At 41.6% G+C, this 23,751-nt stretch overlaps 1 protein-coding gene across 3 annotated transcripts in view; it reads left to right on the plus strand.

Moving 5' to 3' along the window:
* The window catches only part of C10H1orf21 (chromosome 10 C1orf21 homolog), a 109,084-nt gene that overhangs the window by 60,266 nt on the left and 25,067 nt on the right, over positions 1 to 23,751 (plus strand). Inside the window, exon 4 of one of the 3 annotated variants that reach the window (XM_088060717.1) lies at positions 7,762 to 7,870. The exons of the other annotated variants lie outside the window; for them this stretch is intronic. Coding sequence (XP_087916843.1) covers positions 7,762 to 7,870 — 109 coding nt within the window. The remainder of the gene's footprint in view (positions 1 to 7,761; positions 7,871 to 23,751) is intronic. 3 annotated transcript variants of the gene reach the window in all.

Raw genomic sequence — 23,751 nt, forward strand, 5'->3', positions numbered from 1 at the left:
GCTTTTCCTGCTTGTCTTTTTGAATTAGGCTCTACTTGATCTTGGAGTGAGTGCCTCCATGATTATAAATCACTCTCCTCCCTTGCAGATCTGAAAATACGCTTTATTTGGAAATGTGTGTGTCTGTGTTACAAACAAGCTGGAGTAAAACAGCACTTCCTTGCCATTAAGAAAATGACCTACTTATGTAGATATTATTTGCTCTACAGTTGCTGGTTTTCTGTATTGTAAAATTCCCAGGGAGGGCAGTTTGGAACAGAAAAAGAACAATGTATTCATAACACAGCAGTCACAAAAATTGTGTGTGTTTCTGTTGCCCCAATTTGAGCACTTTGCCAGCTCATGGTTCCACTTAAGGGAAGGCAATCACAGATAAACTCTTAGGACTACTTGAAATAACTAAGATGCTGTTGAAGCAGCTTAAAAATCACAGCTGAGTCACTTCTGGCATTTCTGAGAAGTTGTTTCTTCTCTTCTAAAGCTGAAGGACTATAGGTTTTGTTATTGGCTGGCTGGGCCTTTGCCCAGTAAGAGTTCTCAGAGATATTCCACAATTCTTGTAGTTGGGTGCAAGTTTTCACATCTGGTTGCACTCATTCAGTGCAGTTTTTCTTCACAGAATGGTTGGGTTTTCCCCCTCCATCTGTAGGTCCAGAGGGGAAACATCAGCAGCAGATTCCCGTGGAACCATAACCATTGTCACTAGCTGAGGATTTGCCTTTTGCCATTATTGGGCAACTGTAGAAAAAGCCACTGTGTTTTTTTTTTTTTACTTTTCATAATGTGAGCTCCAGCAACCTGGCTATTTTATATTTCCTCTCCTAGGCCCACATACTTATATTACACAACTACAGGTGCATTCCTTTAGCAAATGGAGTTTATATTGCTGCTCTATCCTGTGGCTGAGCAGTAGGCAATGTTTTCTTCTTCAACCTCCAGATGAGCTATTTGCTACCTGCAGTTTTGCATTGTTGATGCTCCAGTGGGTGGTGTAACTTCAGCTTGGAGCAGGATTTAGAGGGTTTTTTTAGAGGTTTTTAACAGATGGTTGGGGAGGGCTGGGAATTGGAGTCAGTGATCCCTGTGAGTCCCTTCCAACTCTGGATATACTGTGATTCTACGTTAGATTTTTGACTGGCCTTCAGCTGTAGCTAAATGAGACTATTTGCAGAAGGTACTGTGTTACTAGAGTGACAGTGAGGAAAAGCTCAGGTCTGCTGGGGTGACACACTTGCTAAAGGTCTGTTCAAAACTAGCTTAAGCTGTTTTGCACTTTGGTTGGTGCTAGCTGTCTTGTAGCACCCAAGTGTTCACCTGATTAAATGTAGGAAGAGGACAGTGCTTCTTATTTTATTATTGGTGTGTCATGTTTGATGGGAGCAGTGAGTTTATTGGAGAATGTAACAATAAGGACTTGGAAGGCTGGTGTAGCTCTTCTCTGTCATGTTTATCAGGAGAAAAAAAAAAGCAATAACTCAAGAAAGTCTTCAGCCAGACAGGATGCTTTAAAACAAAAGCTGTCTTGCCCACCGAAAAGGCTTTATTTTCCTTTTCCTCATCTTATTATAAGGAGATTACCTTGTCTGTAATATATGCAGCTTTTTAATCCTCAGAATTGTCAAGTCTTCATCACTTCTGTTTTTTTTAAAGGGGTTTCACTATTCGAATTCTCTTTAGTAAAGATGTTTTAGCTCACTTCTTAGAAGATGGGCTAAGCTACCCATTATTGAGGCTTTAATTTCCTTAACATGTGAGAAGTTGGCAAGCACTTACATAATCCCATCTTCTCATCAGCCATTTCCAGGCAACTGAAATTTTAGGAACAAGAAAAGGCGGTGGGAGTATCAACTGGCCCTTTTTCCTCCTCTTTTGCTTCTTAAAACCACATTTCTTTATTGTCACAGGCTGCAAATTCACATCTCCTTCAGAAGCACAGCCCAGATGAGATGTGTAACCTCAGTGTCTGGGAGCTGCTCTGGGTGGGTTATCTTATCCCCTGATACTGGTGCTAGAATTAAGTAATTCAGATGCCACTGAATTTTTCGATACCATTATCATCTCTGTTACTTTTTAAAGGTATTTTGAAGTCTTGCTTAAAAAAAAAAAATCTCAGTTCAAGTGAAAATAAACCCGCTTCCCTTGTAACTTAGGCTCTTTGATGTGCTGCCATCTCTGCCTTCAGTGCTGCAGTATTTCTGAGTCAGGGGGAGAGGAGATCACATGAGAATGGAAGGACATGGCAGTCATCAGGGAAAGTGTCATTTCGCACTGGGTGCTGAGGTCAGGGTCCTAGGCATTGATTCTGCTTGAGGAAGAGCCAGAGAAGGGCTGGTACAAATGTCAGTATCTGTGGGAGAGATGAAGCTCTGTCAGTGAATCACCACCTTCTCAGCTTCAACCTGAGGCTTAAGCAGGGCTCAAAACTTGAGGAGGTCTGGCCCAGTAAAGCAGAAATGTTCCTAAGACACAGTGCCAACAGGAATGGTTGTGCTAGGGCTGTCTGCCAGGGGGAACACAAGATGCTCCGTGGGAAGATACTTTCTGGTGGAATCAAAGGCCCCCTTGGGGTAAAATGCAGTCTTTTGACAGTGGGGAAAGAAAGAAAATAAGAAAAGGTAAACTAAGCTTGTTTTCCTGCCATTCTCTTGTATCCATAGGCCTGATTCACTTCTTTAGTCAGGTTGTTTCTCCAGTTCTCCACCTGCCACTGGGATCTGTCTGTTGCTGGTTTCTTTCCAGGTACCTCTGACAGCTTCCAGAGCATCTCCACCCTCAAAAAAAAGTCAGAGTCATTGCACTTGAGCTGACAGTCCCACATCCTTGTAGCCTGCAGGATGGGAATGGGATGTAGCAGGGTTAGATGCTGGAGAGCTGGGGCTACGCTGAATGCTGTCACTGTACCACTGTGCCACTTGTGTTTTGGTGGCTGCTCAGCTAAACCAGGGATATTTGGAGTCAGGTCAATGAAGAACTAGTAGATAGGTGAAAGGAGGAAGTAATTTGTACTACATATTATATATGTTTTTAAATCACGAGTGTTGGTTTGTGCACATATATATATATATATATATGCACACACACACACACACATAAGAAAACTTGTAAGCTCTGCTGATTTTCATGTGAGACGGTGCATAGAAGGTCATGTGTGTGCTATTATTCCTGGAGGTAAATGGGCAGCTAGGATGGTTATTTGTGAGTTCAAAAGCAGAAGGCCTGGCTGGGATGGTTTATTGGGATCCTGGGCTCTGTCTCTGCCCTGCTTGGTGCCAGTGTGCCACATGTGTTGCTGAACTCCACTGTGTGTTAAACTAAACTTCAGCTCCCCATGACTCCACAGTGGCTGTACAAAATCTCTCCTGCATTTCCCCGTCTTCTTGGAGGAAGGTTTTATGATAACCCTTCTCCAAAACAAAGCAAGTTTTGCCAGCACTGAGTTTACCACTCAGCAGGTCTGAATAGGGTTATTTTTTTAGCCCTAAGTATTAGTCAAAGCTACTGGTGGCTAGTCACATGGATTTGTCACTTTGAAAATTAAAATGCCAGAACTTAGTCAATATTAATATTTTACAAGCAGGTATGAGCAAAATAAATAAGACATTAATAAAGACCTATTAACATTTTGTTTGGAAAGGACTGTTTATCTCTACACCATCATGTTAAATATAAAGAATACAATTACATAACAGCCTTTTTAATACTTGTAATAGGGCAAATTTAATTGTCCTCATTTCCACACTCTCACAGCACTCCTGGCTTTCCATTGTAAAATATTAGTGCCAGAAAAGGTAAAATGAGGAGATGTGTGGTATTCCTGCAGCTTAGCATTGCTTTGGCAAACTTCAGGAGCCGGATCCATATTCCTCTGAACTGGGTTGTCATAGTGCATATATCCCTGAAATCTGTAAAGCTGCATTTCTTTTCTGTTGGGTGATTATCTTGATATTTATTGCAGTTCAGGTTTTGGATGCTTTTATAACTTTTATTCATCCTTTTCTGGGCTGCACTGGCAAAAAAGGCCACTTGCTGGGATTTTTATGTTTTGTTATCCAAAACCCCAAAACAAAGATATAATCCTTTGTTTCATCCTGGAGGTCCATAGTGAAATTGCATGTTAGAGCTTGAGATGAATTCCTGCTAGACCGGGGAGAAAATTGCTTCTCTGTTGCTCTTGCTACCTCTCACTCCACCTTTAATAACAATGTTTTGCTTTTTCTTTTACCCAATTTCCACAAATTTCCACTCCACTTAACTGCAAATGTGATTTTTGTCTCTCTTGAGCTTTTCAGCCCAGCTGCTGTTCTCCATTTATCACCCAGCTCCACATTACTTGGAACTGCAAACCTCCCGCCTCCGTGAATCTGTATTCAACACCAGCTATCATTTTTTGTAGTGATGTGTCTAAAGTAGACAGTAATATCTGATAGATGAAGTGTGTAAAATTAAAAGCCTGGCAGAAAATGCAGAATGAAACACCTTTATAACCACATAAAATGAAATACGTGAAAGGAAAGACCCCTATTTAAATATATATATATTTTTATAAAAGATGTAAAATGCATGTTATAGATATATCAATCATAAATATTTTTGATGTGCAGTGCAAAGATTGGTATATGTCAAATTCCACATCAATTTAGAAAAATACATTTTAATTCTATTACCAATCTGCCCAATCTAGGAGCTAAAAAAACTAAATAAAAAGAAAATAAGCCAGCTAAAAGAAGTAGAGTAGCCACCAAGTTTATCTGGGGTATTTGTGGTGTCTTCCTTTCTACAGATTTAAAATACCATAAGGGAAAATTTAAGCATGGAAATATAATTAATTTGGTACTTTAAAATACTTGAAGACAGTGCTGCTTATTATTGCTAGGTAAGATTTGAATTAGTGTTTTAAATGCATAACTGCTCTTGAATTTCAGCACTAGTGTAGTACATTGGTGAAGAGCTTTGTAAAAACTGAAGTTAGCACATATTAATGCATTTTCCAGTGTGAAGATTTCTGTCTCTATTGTCATAATTATTTTTTTTAAACCACTGTGCTGTGGCAGTGTTTCAGAACACACAGTTTCAGGAAAGAACTTCCTCATGCTCTGCTGATAAGGGGAAAGAAACAAAAAATGCTTGAGAGCCTTCGAGCCCTTAGAAAGAAGAGGTTTTCCTGGATTTTGTCCATCCTGAAGAGTTTGGGTGTGTTAAATCCTGCACTGGACCCTCATTTGCCTTTCTTGCGGTGTTCCTCCAGGAGCCCCGTTTCACCAGCATAGGGTCAACTCTAGTACAAGTGTTGGGAAAACTTCATCCTGTTGGTTCATTACCCACTGTAAACGATGGATATCTAGAAATATATTTTCTATATATAAAGCAGAGGCTATTAATTTCTCTGTGTCTTGCCCTCCCTATTTCCCGTTCTGCTTTCTGATGATAGAATCCCAGGTTGGTTGAAGTTGGAAGGACCTTAAAGCTCTTCCAGTGCCACCCCCTGCCATGGGCAGGGACACCTTCCACTATCCCAGGTCACTCCAAATCCCGTCCAAGGTGGCCTTGGGCACTTCCAGGCATGGGGCAACCTGTACCAGAGCCTCACCACCCTCACAGGGAGGATTTTCTGCTCAATAACTCCCCCAACTCTACCCTCTGTGAGCTTGAAGCCATTCTGCCTTGTCCTACCACTCTGGGCCCTTGTCGAAATTCCCTTTCCACCTCTCTTGGAGCCTCTTTCTCTGTTCTTTATGGACTACCAGTACAGATAGATATAGCATACATGTATGTATATAGCCTCAGCTTAATGAAATACTTGGAGATGTTGTTGGTTCTTGTGTTGGAATCTAGGCAGGGTGAAACCCACAAAAAACACACAGCAAAATGCAGTTTGGGCCATTGTGGGATGGGAAAAAGAAATTGAAATGTCCTTTTTATTTGGTTCCTGGAGCATAGGAATGCTAAGAGGACAAAGTGAGCATCACCAGATGTGCGGGGAGATGTGAAAATGTGCAGATGGTTCCTGTGCTATTCATCCATACAGCTCCTGTGCTGCTGAGAGCTGGGAGAGAGAGCAAGGAATGGAGGGCTCCAAAGCCAGCCTGCTCCCCCACGCGTTTTTCCCCAGGGATGGGCATCCACTTTGCCCAGATGCTGTGTCAGCCAAACCCCAGGGCCTGAGGCAGCTCTGTGAGAACAGGTCCCACAGGTTCCTCACAGCCCAGCATGGAGCTGCTCCACATCTGGACTCTCCTCCCTCCACTTGAAGAAACAAACCACAAACAAAAGGCACAGCTACAAAAATGCAGCTCCAAAATCAGTGAGTAATGGGAAGCCAGGGATTAAAATTCAAAAGTAAGTAGATGAAGGATCCTTCTGCCTGAGGTGGCAAGGTTCACACTGGGATAAAGGAGGTGGGTGGGCTGGGCACCCCTGGCTCCATGCCCTGGGCACCTGCGAGGGCAAAGGTGGGGCTTCCTCTAGGCAGAGCTACTCTGAGCAGTGCTGGGACAGAGAGGGCAAAGCAGGGGATGGGCCCCATTTGGGGAAGTTGCATTCCAGATCCATGGAGGAATATACCTTTATAGTTCCGGATGCCTGGTACCCCATTCCTCAAAGTGTCCAAGGCCAGGTTGGATGGGGCTTGGAGCACCCTGGGATAGTGGAAGGTGTCCCTGCCCATGGCAGAGGGTGGGACTGGCATGAGTTTTAAGGTCTCTTCCAACTCAAACCTTTGTAGTATACAAAGAGAAATTTTACATTCTACTTTTATAAGATGATACGTAGAAAAGCCCCTGGGAATATATAGTATTTTCTTCTAGTCTTTGTTGACAGGGCCTGGGTTGTCATGTTTCGCACTGCATACCATCCGAGCTTCCCTTTCTGAGAGAAATGAGAATTATAGAATCATCCTTTAGATTTCTTTTTTTCCCCAGAGTCTGAGATCCTAAATGAATGGTGCCCTATCACTATCAGTACTAAGTAATTATAGCATTTCAATTTACATAACCCAGCCTTTCCAGTGTTTTTGTAGCCGAAATAGAAGTGCATGGAAAGGACATTGTTACTGGAGCCAGTTATTTTAAACACTGTGCAATTAGCTCATTTCCATATTGTCCATTTCATTTCAAATTAGCATTGATATTCTTCCACAAATGGTTTCTTATAATGAATTTATGACACTTTTATCTCATTCCACTTATGGGTCACTGCATATTATATAGACATCGAAGTAAATGATTGCACTAGGTATTAATATTCTTCTTCTGGATCCCATTAAAATGGTTCTGGTGAAGAAGTATTAATTTTTCCTCCAGTACTTAGAAGATAAATTAACACCATTAATAAATATTTTTAGCAAGTCAGAAAATCATACAAATATTGTTGTGTTCCAGGTGCGTTTCTTCAGACCAGACCTTGTTTCCTTATTCCGCTTTGTTGAATAAATCTGCACAGATTTATGGAGAGGTAGAATGATATGATTTTTCAAGTACTTGATGAATGTGATTTTAAAGTAGGAAATTTAAAATACATGTAATTCTATTTCTTTCAAAGTGTATTAAAATAACAGTGTCCAGGAGCAACATGTAATTGTGGGCTTGATGGTGGAGAAAATGTAGCAGTGATGGACAACTCTCAGAAACACGGTTCAGGACCAGCCCACATTGTTGGTGGAAAGGATTCTTGCAAAACCCGCAGACACATTCCCACTGTCACTTGTGGAAGCAGGTAATTTTCCATACAGGTTGTGTTGTTTACATGCCTGTATCATTTTAACAGGTGAGTTTCTGCCTGGGATTTTTCCCCTCATCTCTGGGAAAGCTGATGCTGTTGAGGAGGATGGACACAGAGCTGTTGGTGAAACAGAGGAGTCAGCAGTCATGGCAAGGTGGCAAGTTCTTGATTTAAGAGTTTCTTCCATGATTGTGAGGACCAGGAACCTTCAGATTCTTTTTTATTCTTTTTTTTTTCTTTTTTTTAAAGAACATGAGCATCTCCACAGTTGCAGAACTGAAGCTTTAAGAAACACAAGCTGTAGGATTGTGCAAACTGTCAGCAAGAGAAGTTCTCTGTATCCTCTGTTTTGGTACTTGCTGTTCAGCAGTTCCCTTGTAGGTGTTAATTATTAACTCTGATGTTTTGGAACAGAGGTTGAGGCAAGATACAGGCAGAATGGATCATGCAGAAATAACTAAAATCATCAGAAGTCACTGATAGAGACTAAAGCTGTAAGTCCATGCAGCTGCTGGACTGCTGCTCAGTCCATGGCCTGAGAGTCCCAGTTTGAAGTACACCTGAGCATTGGTGAACTGTGATTTCCTGATCTCCTTGTCATAGTAGCAAAGTACTTCAGTGTTTCATCTGTTCAGGTTTAATTATAGATATTATGCGGGTCTACTCACACTTTCTTTTCAGGGACTCCTTGGTTGTGGAGGAAATGTAGGGTCTGGGATTTCCATATCTGGTGAGGTGCTAATTTCAGACTCTTGTATGGCATGGAGATAACAGCAAATTCATCCGTAGGTACCTCATTAGATGTTTACCTGTACAGCCTTTGTGATCTCTGTTTTAGTTTGAATATAGTGTTGCATCTGGAAAAAGGGGGAAGGATGTGCCATTTTAGACCCCAAACCAGTAGAAATGTGGTGCCTGGGGAGGTGGTTAGTGGTGGCCTTGGCAGTGCTGAGACAACGATTGGACTAGTGATCTTAGACAGATTTTCCAACCTTTGTGGTATGATGAATTTGTTAATTTTGATGTCTTGAAGCTGAGGTGAAACTGATGGAGGGATATGTCTTTTGGGGCTGGTTTCAGGTAGATCCTTTGTACAGCCAATGTGTTTTGGCTGGAACTTGTTTATACTGCAGGTATTTTTTTCAGTAGAAAGTGTGTTTTTTTGCAAACTTTCCTAACTGATGTCTTTGAAGAGCAGTTAAAGGAGGTGAACTTGAAGCCAGTCAAATGAAAAATTCAAAGATCTCCAGCACTCAGTTTTGGGGATTTAACCATAAAATCTCTGAAGATTTGAGTTGGAAAAGACCGTAAAGCAGTCCAGAACCCAAAGAGGAATGTAGCATTAAGAGACCATCCCAGGAAGAGGCTGGAGGGGTAAAGGAGGAAGGAAAAAATTTGACAAGAAAGGGAAAAAGGAGCAGAAACACCACAATGAGAGAAGAGATTCAGAAGGCTCTCTGCAGCCCTGAACTTCTTGCCATGAGCAGCACATCAGAGCAGCGTGTTGCATAATCCAGAGTTGTCATTATTTGACAAATTTTTAACTTATTTTTTCAAATGAACTATTTTTTAAAAGCCCTGTTGCTCTACTGTTCTGGGATGAGAAAATCAGAAACTCCCAGTCTACTTTGTTCCATTATAGTTTTGAAATAATTTGGGTTTTGTCTCCTTTTTTTACACCAAAAATGCCATTTTTGTCCACAATCCGATCCACATGAGGCTTTTTTCATCACCTAAATTTTTTTTAGCTTGATTTTTTTTCCCCATTCATCCTGTTTATTTAGTAAGAATTGTTAAAAAATACCATTTCAGACAACATAAACTAGAAGATCCAAGAGTGAGGAATACTCTCAGGAGCACAAGTTATAGCAGTGAGCACTGGTTATTTAACTAAGCTTCAAGTAGACAATGTCTGTTGTACTAAATGAGCATGAAATGCTACTTTCCTTTTTCATTAGTCACTGCTTTGGTTAGGTTTCCATCTGTTAGGAAATTTATGCTCACATCATCCTTGAGCAGCAGGAGCATTCCCACCACTGCAAGCTGGAGTTTTGTGTTTGTTTGTTCCATATCTTGGTGGTGCTTCACCACTAGATGTGAGCAAAGGTGGGAAATGTTTCACATTTGTTGTGGAGAAAGTGGTGTTTTGCTCCAAATTACTTGAAACTGTGGTGAACATTTTTGAGTGGACTTCTTTTCTTAAATCTTCCAGGGAAATGTGGCATCTGGACAGGGGCTGGGGTACCCAGGCTTAGGCTTTTTTGGGATGTGAGGGCCCACTTCAGCAGGAAAGATCTTGATTTAATGGTGTCTTCTCTAGAGAAAGGGAAAGAGAGCTGGAGACGGCTGCTGGGGGGGAAACTCATTAGCTGCATTAATGGGTCCTTTAGCTCTTTAGCTTTAATAGCTGTGTGCTCAGGGTGACAGGATTGGCAAATCGAGGTTTCCTGAGGACCTGGCATGAACTTGAGATTCGCTTACTCACCTGTGTGCGCATTCTGGGAGCTCTGGGAAGGGTGCAGTTCTCTCACCTACACCCAGCCCAGGGGCTCTGTGCTGCTGGGGTGCTGTGAAGCTATGGCATGGCCCTCAGGGAGCAGGTGAGTGAGCCAAGAGCAGGGATTTATCCCTGGTGGTGGATTAAAGCAGAGGATGGGTGTAACCTCCACTTCTTGGGGTGTTGCTGCTGCCCTGTACAGCCCACCTAGGAGAAAGGAGCTGGGCTGCCCCTAGCTGAACTAGAACTGCTTCAGCCACCCCCCAGAATAAAACAGTGAGTGTATCCATCGTTCTGCACTGTGCATTCATACACCAGGGCTGGAAGGGGCTCAGCCTCATCTATGTTTCACTATAACTGAGCTTTTGGACTTTGGTTGTTTCCCTTTGATTTGTGGATAGCCAAGACCAGCTGCTCTGCAGACAGCTGTGAGACTCAAAGGTGTGTTGGAAGGGATTGCTGTGTTTCAGCTGGTAGAAGGAAGAGTAAGAAATTGGACTGGGAGAAGGGGAAACAGTGTAAGAGTATAACATTCAAGAGTTCAGGATTTTTTTAAGTAAGAAAAGGTCAGGGACAGAAAGAAAACCTCTATAGAAATAAGTTTATGCCAGTAAAGGCAAGTGCTTCAATATTCTGAAAAAGCTGAGCAGATAATTCAGACTCTTGTGCATATAGAGTTTGGAGTTTCATGTAGGTATGTTAAAAAATCTCCGGAATAATTAATAAATAATTTCTAATGTAAAGCAATGGTTTACAGAGATACCAAAGTAATACTGACCTAAGGTAATATGCAGAGTCATGTTTGCTCTCACTGAGAAGAAAAGCTTTTTCTATTGCTTTAAATTGTTTGTTCCTTGCTCCTGGAAGAAGCAGTGTTGGAGCTCAAACAGAGCTCTTGGTGCTCTGCTTTCATCTCCCACATCTGGTCTGTGTGGACCATGTGCTGCTCTATCTAGTATGTAGTCTTTCCATGGGATACCATCAAAGACAGGCAGCTTTAAAAAATATTTAAGCCAACAGATAATCTCTGCATGGGAACACAAAGCCAGTGCTTCTTAATAAGGTAATCATATTATAGTTGTGTGTGTGTATATATTTAAATGTACATATATATGTACATATATAATGTATATATATTTAAATGTATTTTGTATTCCAGCAGCACCTGAAGGCAAGTGTTGGGAATCAGAAGTAGCTGCTCTGCCTGCAAACATAGCAAGAATGGGCTGGCATATTACCAGTTCTTCCCCAAAATTTCATCCAGACGAGTACTTCTATTCCAGAAATCTTTTATTCCAAAAACCTTCCTGGAGAGTGATCTGGGGGGAGTTTCCAAAGCCCAGGATGTTAAAAAAAAGGCACAACCTGGTGAGGAGAAAATTCTGTGACACAGGGTTGTTGGGCTGTCTCTTTCCCCAGTTTGGATCTGCAAAAGAGGGGGACCTGGGACAAGGGTCTGAAGTAACAAAACTGAGGGGGAATGGCTGTAAACTGCCAGAGGGTGATGTTGGATTTGTTATTAGGAAGAAATTCTTCCCTGGCACAGGTGGCCTAGAAATGCTTTGGCTGCCCCTGGATCCCTGGAAGTGTCTAAGGCCAGGCTGGTCGAGGTTTGAAGCAACCTGGGATAGTGGAAGGCATCCCTGCCCATGATGGTGGATGGAATGAGATGGATTTTAAGGCACCTTACAACCCAGACTCTATGGATTCTGTGGATATTTGGAAGTTGGGCTCCATGGTATGGAGGGGCAGTTTGGGAGGGAGTGCCATCAAGCTGTTCTTTTCTCTCGGTTTTCTCCTTTCTTTTAGCCTTTCAAAGAACCAAAGCTGCTGTGAGAGAGAGGAGGGACAGATTTAGTTTTCAGGAGTGGTGGAACACAGAGAGTGATTTGGTTGGAGCAGTGCTGGTAGTGTGACACTTCTGCTGAAATGCTGTGGGTTTGCCAGATTACCCTTTCCTTTTCATGGAATCATGGAATCAGAGTTTGGTTTGGGTTGGAAGGGACCTTAAAGATTGTATAGCTCCACCCCTTGCCATGGGCAGGGACACCTTCCATTATCCCAGGCTGCTCCAAGCCCCATCCAACCTGGCCTTGGACACTACCAGGTATGGGGTGTCAGCAACTTCCCTGGCATCAGCAACTTCTTTGCAGAGTTGGAGAACACGTTCCTTTAGCCAAGGAATCGGCTGAGCTCAGCATAGGAAATCTCAGCCATTTCAGGTGACTGGTGGTTTTCTGAAATAACCAGCTTCAAGGTGCTTCGTAGTGTCTAAGAGTGAGTCAAGTCAAAATGTGCCTTATCTTTTTTTTTTTGTAAGGGCTTGGCTGCATTCACAAGTTGTATATTTGTGGGATTTGTTGCTGCTGGAGATCTCCCGGCTCTCTAAGTCACTGCATCCTGCCCAGCTTTTCTAAAGAATAACATCCGTATGGGAATGCTGCCTTCGAAGTGTTTATATTCATTTCCTTCCTGGGGAAAACATTCAGTGCTGAAACAGGCCTTGGGTGATGGCAGATGTGAGGAGACAGTGGCACATCTTTCCAGAGTACATCTTGTTCTTAGCTGGTTGTGTATGGAGTTCTCTCTATCCTCTTTTCCTTTCTTCATAAAAAAAGCCAGCAGAAATCTCTTACCAAGCTAAGGCATCGCTTAGTCTTGCAGCAAATCCAGCCAGGGCTGGCCATCGGCCAAGCCTTTGCTCGCTGCAACCTGCATACTCTCTAAGAATAGCCTTGGTGATCTTAAAAAAAAAACAACAAAAAAAACCCCACGACATCAAAAAAAGACTATTTTAGCAATGTATTGTCTTCATCCCTTCTGTAAAGCAGTGGACTTTAGAGATTTTTTTCCCCCATGCCTGTGTCCATTGTTCCTCCTGCAATGAGCTGCTGCTAATGCCGAGAAATATTTTCAGACTTAATGCAGTGAGTCAGGGCTTAGCTGTAAATTGGTCATGGGATGGGAGGGATTCAGATTGTCTGTTACTCAGGGTCTGGTTTCAGCCATTTCAGTAACATGAGCAATTTCTCAACTGGTGGTAATTAGATTCATAATTCTCTCTGAGATTATTTAAGGCAAGGATTAATTATAAAAGTTTCTTGGTGTTAGAACATGTTTCTTTAGTTAAAGTTTGGCATACTGTCATTTTATGATGAGTTTGAAAGAATGTTACTCTACTTAAAATCTCTAAATACACCATTCTGTCATGCTATGTAAATACCCATATTTGTGAGTTTATCTAAATAAATCCGTTAAATGGGAAAATCACATAGAAGGCTCAAGTGCCAAGAGCCGATTCAAGGGCTCTTGGGGTGGACTTGCATATTCCTTGTGGGCCTGGTTGAGTTTTGGTAACTGTTCTTCTGGCTATACTTGATTTCTCACTTCAATAAACAAAATATAGTTGTTTTTTCTATCTTCATTAAAAGGTAAGTGACTTAAGTGTCCTGATGTGCTTCTCCTTTTGTCTCCATAGACAGGGACTTTGCCAGGGCCAGCTCAGTGGGTTCTTGATGGAGCAGGGGATCTAGTAGTCCCATGTTCAACCACCTCCTTTGGTTGTATTGCCTTAAAAAAATATGTAAAATTGTGAGATGTGAAAAGAGCCAGTTCATATCAACTTCATCAGTCTGCCTTTTAGAAAACCTAAATAAAAGTGGTTGGATGGGATTATGGAAGGCTTGGCTTGCCTTGATAGCATAGATTCACAAAAGGCTAGATGGGATGACACATCCTCTCTGTGTTCCTTATTTTTCTGTGGGTAAATTCCAGACTATTCTCACAGCATAATAACAGAGTATTCTTAGTTAATATTTGAAAAACTTGTCCAAGTTTTAATTTTGTTCACTTTTTTACTTCATAAACCTATTTTCTTACGATTAAGTCACATAGCCAAATAGTGATGTCATTTTTTTTTTTTTTTTGCTTTTTGCTCTCCTACTTCTGTGAGTACTTTCAAACAGAAGAGATCCATATCTGGCTCTTTGGCTGCTGTGTTTGAAGTCTTTTTCTAGAAAAAATTGCATTAGGCTGTCCTTAAGTTCCAGGAACAGAACATTTTTGGGGGGTTTTTGCTTGTTATAAATTTAGACTTAGATTCTTATCATAGGTTAATGTTTTTAATAACCTGACACTCCAGATCTCCCTTGCTTTATGGCCTGCACTTATGACTCCTGTATTATGGATGCTGATGATTACTATGAGCATATAAGTTATTGAATTGATTTTATGATGGTAGTATAGAGCATGAAGCTGAGTTCACTTCAGGAAATTAAACAAGGCAGACCGACTAAAATATTACCAAAGTGTTTTGTGTCATGGTGGCTGAGTTGTAATTCACTGAAACCCTTTCGTGAAGTGGTGCTTCAGCACCATTTGCCATCCTGTCCCCAATGTCCCCAAACTCAGCCCAGTTACCTTTGAGATAAAATGTATTGGATGCACTTTGAGTTTACAAGTGGTGACAGATTAGTTTGGAAAGACAGATTGCAAACGTGCATCATGGGCCCCAGTGTGAGTCCTAGAAAAATTATGTATGGCTGGTGCAGAATGATAAAAATTCAAATCAGGGGAACAGCTTAATTAACTATTCTTGATTAAAGTAGTACAGTATGTGAATTTAATAGCTTGTCTTCAAAAGCAGAATATGAAATCACTTATTACTTTGGTGTATCTTGCTGGCAAATAGGGAGCTGCCAGTGGTTCTTCATGATTGAGTTTAGAGGAACTTGACACTGGGATGGGAGATACCAAATAATTATTCTGCTCTTGTTTCAAGCTCATTGCCTTATATGAATAAAGAAGTTGTCGGGAAAAAACCTGTGGGAGTGGACTAGGAAAAGGATTGAGAATCCATGAAATAGGATTGATAGCTAGAAATAGGGTTGATAGAGAAGGGAAGGCATGTTGGGATTGTGAAGAATATGGTGTAAGGACTGGAACGCTGCCATCAAACTATCAGTTAAACATGTTGCCATCCAGACCCCCATGTTACTGATCCATTTGCACGTCCTCATGGTCCTTGGGGTCTTGTAGGTATGAAGGGCAGGAGAACATTTTGTCTCACCACTGTCACCTTGGAGGCTGAGGAGCTCTAGTTCATAGAGTGTTTTCTCCACTTCACGTGGAGCCATTGTCATTCTTGTTCCTTGATACCTTCCTGGTGCCTGTAGCCAAGTCACATATTCTGCAGCCATCCCAGCTTCTAGATGCATCAGGACAAGGCTTGGCTTGGTTGCAAGAGCAGGATACTGATGGCTGATGTCCAGCAAGCTTCTAGATCCTGTCCAGCAGAGCTACTGCATAAGCTAGTGCTTCCATGTTGGTTATTTTATTATTGATATATCAATATATTATTGTATTGTATTGGTTATTTCTGCCAGTCTATTACCTAGGACTTGGGCCTTGTTGGAATGATCTCCTCACTTTTTCAAGACATCTCTCCAAGCTGTCAAGATAACTTTGAATCCTGCAAAACGGAGCCTTTCCTGACTTGGTGCTCTCTGTGGTTTTGGAAAGCAGTTGTCGTCTCCAATTCATTATTATTCATCATCCCAGTCCCTAGTGAAAATCCAGGTCCAGGACAGATACCAGCAAAATCCTACTTGATATATTCCTTTATTTAAACAATGTTCCATTGTAAAGGACCTTCTTAACCAGCTTTGCACTTTGGTATTACTCAAAGCTTAGATTCAGCCACTCTGATCAATTAGCAAGATGACCAAGTAGTTAACTTCTGATACCATTATATTTTGAAGTCAAAATGAGCTTGGAGAAGGGTTTTCTCATCCTCTTTAAAACAGAATACAAATCCTGCTCTGCATTTCTTCCAGAGTCAGTACTCTCAATATATTTACACGTGAACTCATCTGAAGAACTTTCCTGATTCCATTCATCAATAGTTTTCAGGGAATTTTTTCACGTTAAATAGGTAAATATTCTAGTTGGACAGCTGAGCATTGCTGGTGCTTTACAGTCGGGTGGGTGAAAACAGGATCTTAGAGCAGCTATCCTGGCTTGGAGGCTGGGCATCTGCACACTTGTGACTGAATCAAGATGCAGAGTTTGGGTTTGCTCCTAATTTTTCCTTGATCCAAGATGAAGAAATAGGGTTCCTAATGTTTTCCTAATTTGTTAGGTTTGTATGTGGGATTTACCTTGATTAGTGTTACTAGATGTCTGGGTTCTGAATTACACAGCAAAGAGGTTTCCTTGAGAGATACTCATTCCTACTGGTGTCCTCCTGGGAGCAGGGCTTACTGCAACAGGTGGGCTGGCTGAAATGAATAGGACTGCCTGTGGTTAAAGATATTGTACCTCACAGTAAGGAAAAAGGAAGCCCAAACTTCTTAAGGGCATGTTGTGTCAACACATTTTCCTTGGAGATACGTGTTGCAGAAGCTGCTACTGCGGTTACGCCTCATTATAAGACACCGTGTTTTGTATTTTACGAGTGCTTTGAAAAAATTAGCAAAGTCCATTAATAACATGGCCAGTGAACTCAAATTGCCTGACAATGCCGTTCTATGCACACTGTGGAAAAATTGATCAATTTAATCCAAGGTAAAGCTGTCTGGCTCTCCAGGGGAGGAGGCTGCCTCGGTTGCTGAGGGCTGGAAATCATTGCCTCACGTTAATTGAGTAACATCCAGCAGTTGTGAGGCTGAATCTTGCAGACTGTTTTGACTCATGGGGGCTGAGTATCTAAATGAAGTGTTTGTCATGCTGCAGTCCTACAGGATTAAGAGTACTTGTATTCGTTTGATCTGATGCATTCCAACAATATTAGTAAGTTCATTTTTTATTGACCTTTGCGCCTTGCATTTTTCTGGCTGTGAAAGTCCAACATTTTACTTTTTGGAAACTGAGCTGTGATATGACAAATACTTCTGGCCAGTATTTGTAGCTCTGGCAGGGCTTGAAGAATTCTTGGCTGGCTTTTAGTAGGCTGATAGCTGAGAACAAGTGTAACAAGGAGCAGAGTACTCCATGTAGAATTAAATCATACTAGTTACTTTATTATTTTTCTTGTCTCAAAATTATTCACTGTACTTTGTTTTTTTTGTGATAAATAGTAACTACTATTGGAATGGAATGAGCTTTAACATCCCTTCCAACCCAAACCAGTCCATGATTCCAAATTGACTGTTAAGCTGCACTCTTAATGAGAGAGGGACCTACAAAGAAGAAAATAAATACCTTTAGATATTGAACAATATTCTCAGAACACATATTGTGTTCTTAATGCTGGCCAGAGTTTCTGGTCAGTTCAGGAGAGAATGTGCTGGGTGTCCATGGTGGTGGCTGTGCAGTTCCCTGGGGGCCCAGTGTGCCTAATATTAAAATTGATTGAAAGCAATTTTAAGTCTTAGGAATTTGAGGCTTAAGCTAAACTCTGAATTTGAGGGTTAGGAACAGACTGCCTAATCATCTAAGCATTTGTCTTCCCAGATAAGCTTTGACAACATCTTGAGCATTCTCTGCACCCCAGCTGCAGAGTGAGCTGCTCCCTGTGCCCTTTCAGAAGTGAGGGGGATGGAGGAGAGAACTGAGAACCACCCCAGTCTGATGCTGCATGATCACAGATTGCTCACTTGGTGCTTCCAAGCATCAGGAAAATCCATGGGAGGCTGGAGAATAGAGTCCATGGGCACAGGAACTCAGGTTTGAGGTAGGAGCTCAGGTGAACAGCATATGGCAAGGCCTTGCAATGGCTGAGGCAAAGCAACAAGCTTTGCATAGTAACAGAAAGGATCTAATGACCCTAGAACTTAATTAGGATGGTGCAATGTTACCACCTGCTCATTTTATAGCTGTAAGTTTAGGCCATGTGTGACTCTTCATTTAGAAGAAAGGAGTACAGGACCCTTGGCTGAAAGGAACGTATTTCCTTCTACTATTACATTCATATGCTCACTGTTGTTTAAGTGAAGTTTAAACATCATAAAATGTGCCCTCATCTTGTGATCCCCATCTGCTGTTTGCCCTTCCTTTCTCTGCTGAAGGTTATTTCTGCAATTTTGCCAATAGCACAGAACGCTGTTCTTGGGGCGGATTGTTTGCCCATCTTCCCTCTCAGCTTTCCCTCACTGTGGGCCTTACCCAGCTGTTCTAAACAGAGTCCTTCCAGCATGGAGTCATTCTTGTTATCATCATGTTTAATAACTGCAGGATAAGTCTTCAGCACAGGGTGGAAGACTTGGGCAGGCCATGATGCAAGAGAGCAGCAAATGGGCCTGTGCACCATTGACCTACAGGGGATTTAGGCACCTCCATGACATGCAGTGGTCCTTCAAGTGCTTGGCAGATCCAGGAGCAAAGTGTGCCCAGGTTCAAGTTTACATCAGGAAAACTTAGCAGTGAGTTTAGGCACATGTTTTGTTAAGGACATACTCTACTGCGTCCCAAAGCCTCAGTGATGTTGGAGGCTGTGCTCTTTGTGAGGAGTCAGGGAATTAGAGCAGTTCTGCATTTCACAGGTGGGGGAAACATAAGATCCTCACACACATTTTGTGCTTCTGTTTGTTTCAAAACTGCTTTTGCAATCCTTCAGTTTGGGAAGGTTAGGGTTTGTCAGTTGTTGAATTTGGCTGCTAAGTGTTAAGTGTGATGTTTCCAGTTTTCTTTGTAAGGTTACACTGTTTGTTATTGTGTTACAGAGTTGAAGAGTCTGCTGGAAGGTCAAGGGTGCTCCTTGCTGGGTCTTGATGTTCTGGGTTTGGTAGGTCTCTAGTCCGGTTGTAAGAGTTTATGAAGTGTGAGGCAGAGATGGGCCAAGAGAGGGATTCATATCATGGGTTGTTCAAAAGGTGAAGGTTTTGCCAGAATGAATTATCTAACCAGGTAGAACATAGGTACAGGACCTCCAGAGAGCCTTGATCACCATCTCTACTGCTGTTCAGTTTGCAGAGAGATGAACAGGTGAGAACTGTTAATGACAGCCAACTGATTTTGATTTCAAAGTAGATTTTATTCGTTAATGTTTTTAGTGGCAGTCAGGGAAAATTCTTGTCCTGATGCATCTGCTCTGCTTTTGTAGGAAGGAGTCAGTGTTATAAAAAGGGAGAGGGATTATGGGGCTTGGGTGACTTAAATCTGTTTTTGCTGTTAGAATCATAGGATTGACATGGTATGTGGTTTGAATTAAAGTTCTCATTATCACATTAAGATCCAAAAAAGAGTTAATTAAGTGTAGGGAACTAAATGAATGCTAATAGTACAACATTGAAGTGAAAAATGAAGCCTTATCTCCATACTAAACTCTAGTTTTCTCCTCATTGTAAGTACTATGCCTGTGATCATGCATTAGAGTGCACTTCTGACTCAGGCAGATAGCTTTCATGTTTGGGACATGTTGGTCCATCGTTTTTGAACATTCCTGTGATGGGACAACCCTGTTAAGTTTTAGAGGTGCTTATCTATTCACTCACCTCACTTGAAAAGAAAATAGAGCTTGTGGTAAAACTTGGTGTCTGCAACTGGCTGAAAATTAATTTAAAGACTTGGAAGCCAGTTTTAATTAGATAGCAAAATTGAAATTGTTTAGGAACACATGTTTTGGATGTTGCATGTGATTTTGGTTAATTTTAAGAAGACCTGATGGACTGTGAGTCCATAGAACATGGATTTTTTACTTCCTGATATTTCTTTTAGCATCAAATTGTTTTGTTTAATATTTCAAGCATTGAGGCAGGAAGACAGACCATTGCCACCAACTTTTTTGGATTGAGAGAGATCTTGAGCACTGTACTACAAATGTTTTGTAGCCATTAGAGGAGGTGAGCTTAGCTAATTTCTCTTTCAACATCCTTTTACCTTATGTTTTCTTGAGTATGAATGCATAGTTTACATGTGCATCTGTTGTAGGTCAACCTCACTTGTTTGAGGTAATGAATTAAAAACAGGAATAAAAATATATATATATGTATGGCATGCATGTGATCCATCCTGACTTCAGAGGGGCTTTAAATACTGTGGCTGAAATTGGAAGTGTGCTCGGTAGGAAAGATATGGGCAGATGGGGAAGAGCTAGAGGGGAATGGTAAGAATAGGACACTTAGCAAATGTAAGTTGGAATGGAAGATGGAAGGAATTGATTTGTTTAGCCTAAAAATACATAAGGAAACAAGTAATCTGATACAGGAAAGGTTGCTTTAAAAGGCACGGCAATAATTTTTTTCTCTATGACTCCTGAGAGAGGCAGGAGGGCATCAGGCAAGCATTAAGGCTGGGTAGTAGGGTAAACATTTGAACTTTCAGGGAAGTGGTAAAATGAAAGACAGATTGTTGGGAAAACCTGTGGGATAGGAGTTTGGAGAACAGGTTAAACAGAAATCTGTTGAAGTGGTTTGGGTACATGCCCTGGGGTGGTGCAATTGGGTGGTATTTCGAAATATCTTTCTTTTGTGATGGTTGATAGCAGGTGAAGAACTAAGGAGACTGATACTGTAGGGTTTCACTATACTATTTCATGTTCTGATCAAGAAGACATTGAAATTTTGTGAGTGAATGGTGGATCCATCCTGCTTGCCTGATCTTGCACAGCGTGGTATCCCCTTTTCCATGGCCGATTGCTCTCAAGGGAGCTGACACTGTATCCCAACCCAGACTGGGCTCATGGCCGTGCACTGCTGATGCACACAGCTACCCCAGACTGGCTCTGACCCTTTCCTGGAGGACAGATTTGCTGCCTTCTGGTAAAGGACGGCAGATCACATTTAAATTCTTTTCCCCTGTCCTCTCCCACCTGCTAGGAGTGGTTTTGGGAAGAGGGGATGCAGAAGATGAGAGGATGGAAAAGCAGAGTAGATATTAAAGGCTATAACAGGCATACATTTTAGGACTCTGAAATACTGGTCATCTTAGGTTCATAGAACTTTTTAGCTTGGAAAAGACTTCTAAGACCATTGAATCCAACAGGTAATGTCCTAAATGTTGGACTTCAATATTTCCAGGCCTGTAATTGAATTTTGGGATTGTTCTTCTCAGTATTGTTTTGGATATCTTCCAGATATCTCCAATCTGCACCACACTGAGCATCAGAGCTATATTTCTACATCCTCATTGGAATATATTGGTGCCTCATTTTGCCAGCACTTAGGAGTTACATTTATTTATCGGCTCTTCTTCCAGGGAAACTTACAGAGATAAACACTTAAAACCCAGCCTCCATTACTGATTTAAATGGCTTATAAAATTTTTAAACTGTTTATGATTGTCTTTCATTCTGATGTATATGGTTTCTCTTCTCAGTATTACTCTCAGATAAATGTGTTGGGAGAATCCAGGCAATATCCATGCTTATATAGCTGAGGATTGGAAATGCAGTAAGTGAGCAGGCCTCTATAGTCTGTGAAACAATAATCATTCTTCCTGCTGTTCAAAAGTAACTGCCAACTAAAACAAAGAGAAGATGATGATACAAAATTCACAGATCAGATGTAAGACTTCTCCTGCAGGCCTAATGTTTCTTGTGTGTAGTACAAGTACATAGTACATATGCAATACTTAGTAATATTCCAAGCATTATGTCCCTTTAATATGCACATTTCACCCAGGCATGCTGAAATTTGGCATGTAACAAGAGCTGTTACTTCATTCTCTCAGGTCTTAAATCTTATGCCTGGTGCAAATTTGAGAATTAATGCAAATAAAACAGACGTTGAGAGGAGCAAAATACAGACATTGAAAATATGTTCCAGCAATGGCATTTACATAATTACAATTAGTGAAAATCTCAAAATTAGAGCCTTGGAGAGTGCTGGGCGAATGAGAGCTTATTGTAGGGAATTCTTGCTGGTTTGGAACACACAAGCCCTTCCTGAAGTGAATGTATTTGTATTGCTGAGTAGCACCACTCTTGCTTTTCTGTTATCTCACTTCTCAGGGTTACCTCATTCATAATTTCTTGCTACCGTTTCACTCTGCTTACATATGGCTAAACAGTATCTTCATTTGCACCACATCTTTAATTAGTTTGGGTTTTCCTCTTAATTGTAAGCAACAAACGCAGAAGGACTTTGTCTTGCATTGTTTTCCTCATTCCATCCTTGGTAAATCCCAGGTTAGAGCAAGAGGGGAAAAACTACCTTCATAGAATCATGGAGTGGTTTGAGTTGAAGGCACCTTTAAGCTTATCTCATCCCACCCCCTGCCATAGGCAGGGACACCTTCCACTATCCCAGGTTGCTCCAAGCCCTGTCCAACCTGGCCTTGGACACTTCCAGGGATGGGGCAGCCACAGCTTCTCTGGGCATCTTGTGCCAGGGCCTCAGCACCCTCACAGGAAAGGATTCTTTCTCAATATCCCATCTAACCCTGTCCTCTGGCAGTGGGAGGCCATTTCCCCTTGTCCTGGCACTCCATCTCTTGTCTCTCTCCATGTTTCCTTTTGGCTCCTTCAGACACTGGAAGGCCACAGTGAGGTCACCCTGAAGCTTCTCTTCTCCAGCCAAACAATCCCAATTCTCTCAGCCTTTCCTCACGGCCGATCTGCTCCATCTTACATGTATCCTGTTAAATTCTCTGTTAAGACTTGGTTAGTGGGACACTTTCATTATCCTGATATCTAGGAGGGTGTCAGTGCACTTCATGGAACTGCTTGGATGTAATAAGAAAAATGTAATAAGCATAGTCTGCCCAATTCTGCAGCTGACAGATCAAAGCCAGTGACCAGCATAACTCCAGACTCTGCAAGAGGAAGCACTATCACCATGCTGTTGTTTGAGGTGGGGGAAACCAACTGTTATTTTTAACGCCTCCTCAAAGTGGCTATTTGGTGGTCACCATCATTTCCATGAGCCCATCCTACAGTGTAACCCCAAATGTTGTATTAAGGCAGTGAGGGAGGATCTTGTGTGCATCTGCATTGGTCTTGGTTGGTTTTGACAGCACAGGAAGATCTCAGGAGGCTTTGCTTTCATGCGAAGGCATCTCTCAAGAAACTGATTTTACAAAGGGTTAAAGTAGAGCATGTTCCAAAAACAGGCTGAAGAAGACCCATTTTGGGTCTACAAAAGTAGCTTAAGAAATTGTTATTGCTGCTGAAAATGTAGACCCAGCTATTTAAACAGAGCACACTTCCTTCTCTAGCTGTGTTCTCTCATACATGTTTGAAGGGCGTAAAACTATTTAAAACCATCCCAGTAAAACATTCTGCAAAACTGTGGTGGCCATAACCCTCCTGCCATTCCAGCAAGGTGCCTTCAATGGAGCAGGAATACCATGACACCCTCTCACACCATTTGTCCCTGGCTATAAATATTTCACAGACTTTACCCAGTCCTGTTGTTTTCTGCTCATTGCCAGCTCTTTCTGTGTTATTCCACTTGGTGGAAAACTGCCTTCAGGAGATACACATGAAAAATTGGGAGCATGAGTAATATCTACATTTACTATAAATAGGAGTATTTTTGTAAAAGCTGCTTGAGCTAAAGAGACAGAATAGTTGATGATACAGGCTTAATAAGCAGAAAATTAATTTTTGAGCCAGGTTTTGTTATCTAGGGTGGCTCTGCAATCCAGAAGAGCAACATATC

This window comes from Pseudopodoces humilis, chromosome 10, assembly GCF_049639895.1.
Source record: "Pseudopodoces humilis isolate 2021_Gansu_Grassland_sample_001 chromosome 10, ASM4963989v1, whole genome shotgun sequence".
In the NCBI taxonomy this organism is placed as follows: Eukaryota; Metazoa; Chordata; class Aves; order Passeriformes; family Paridae; genus Pseudopodoces; species Pseudopodoces humilis.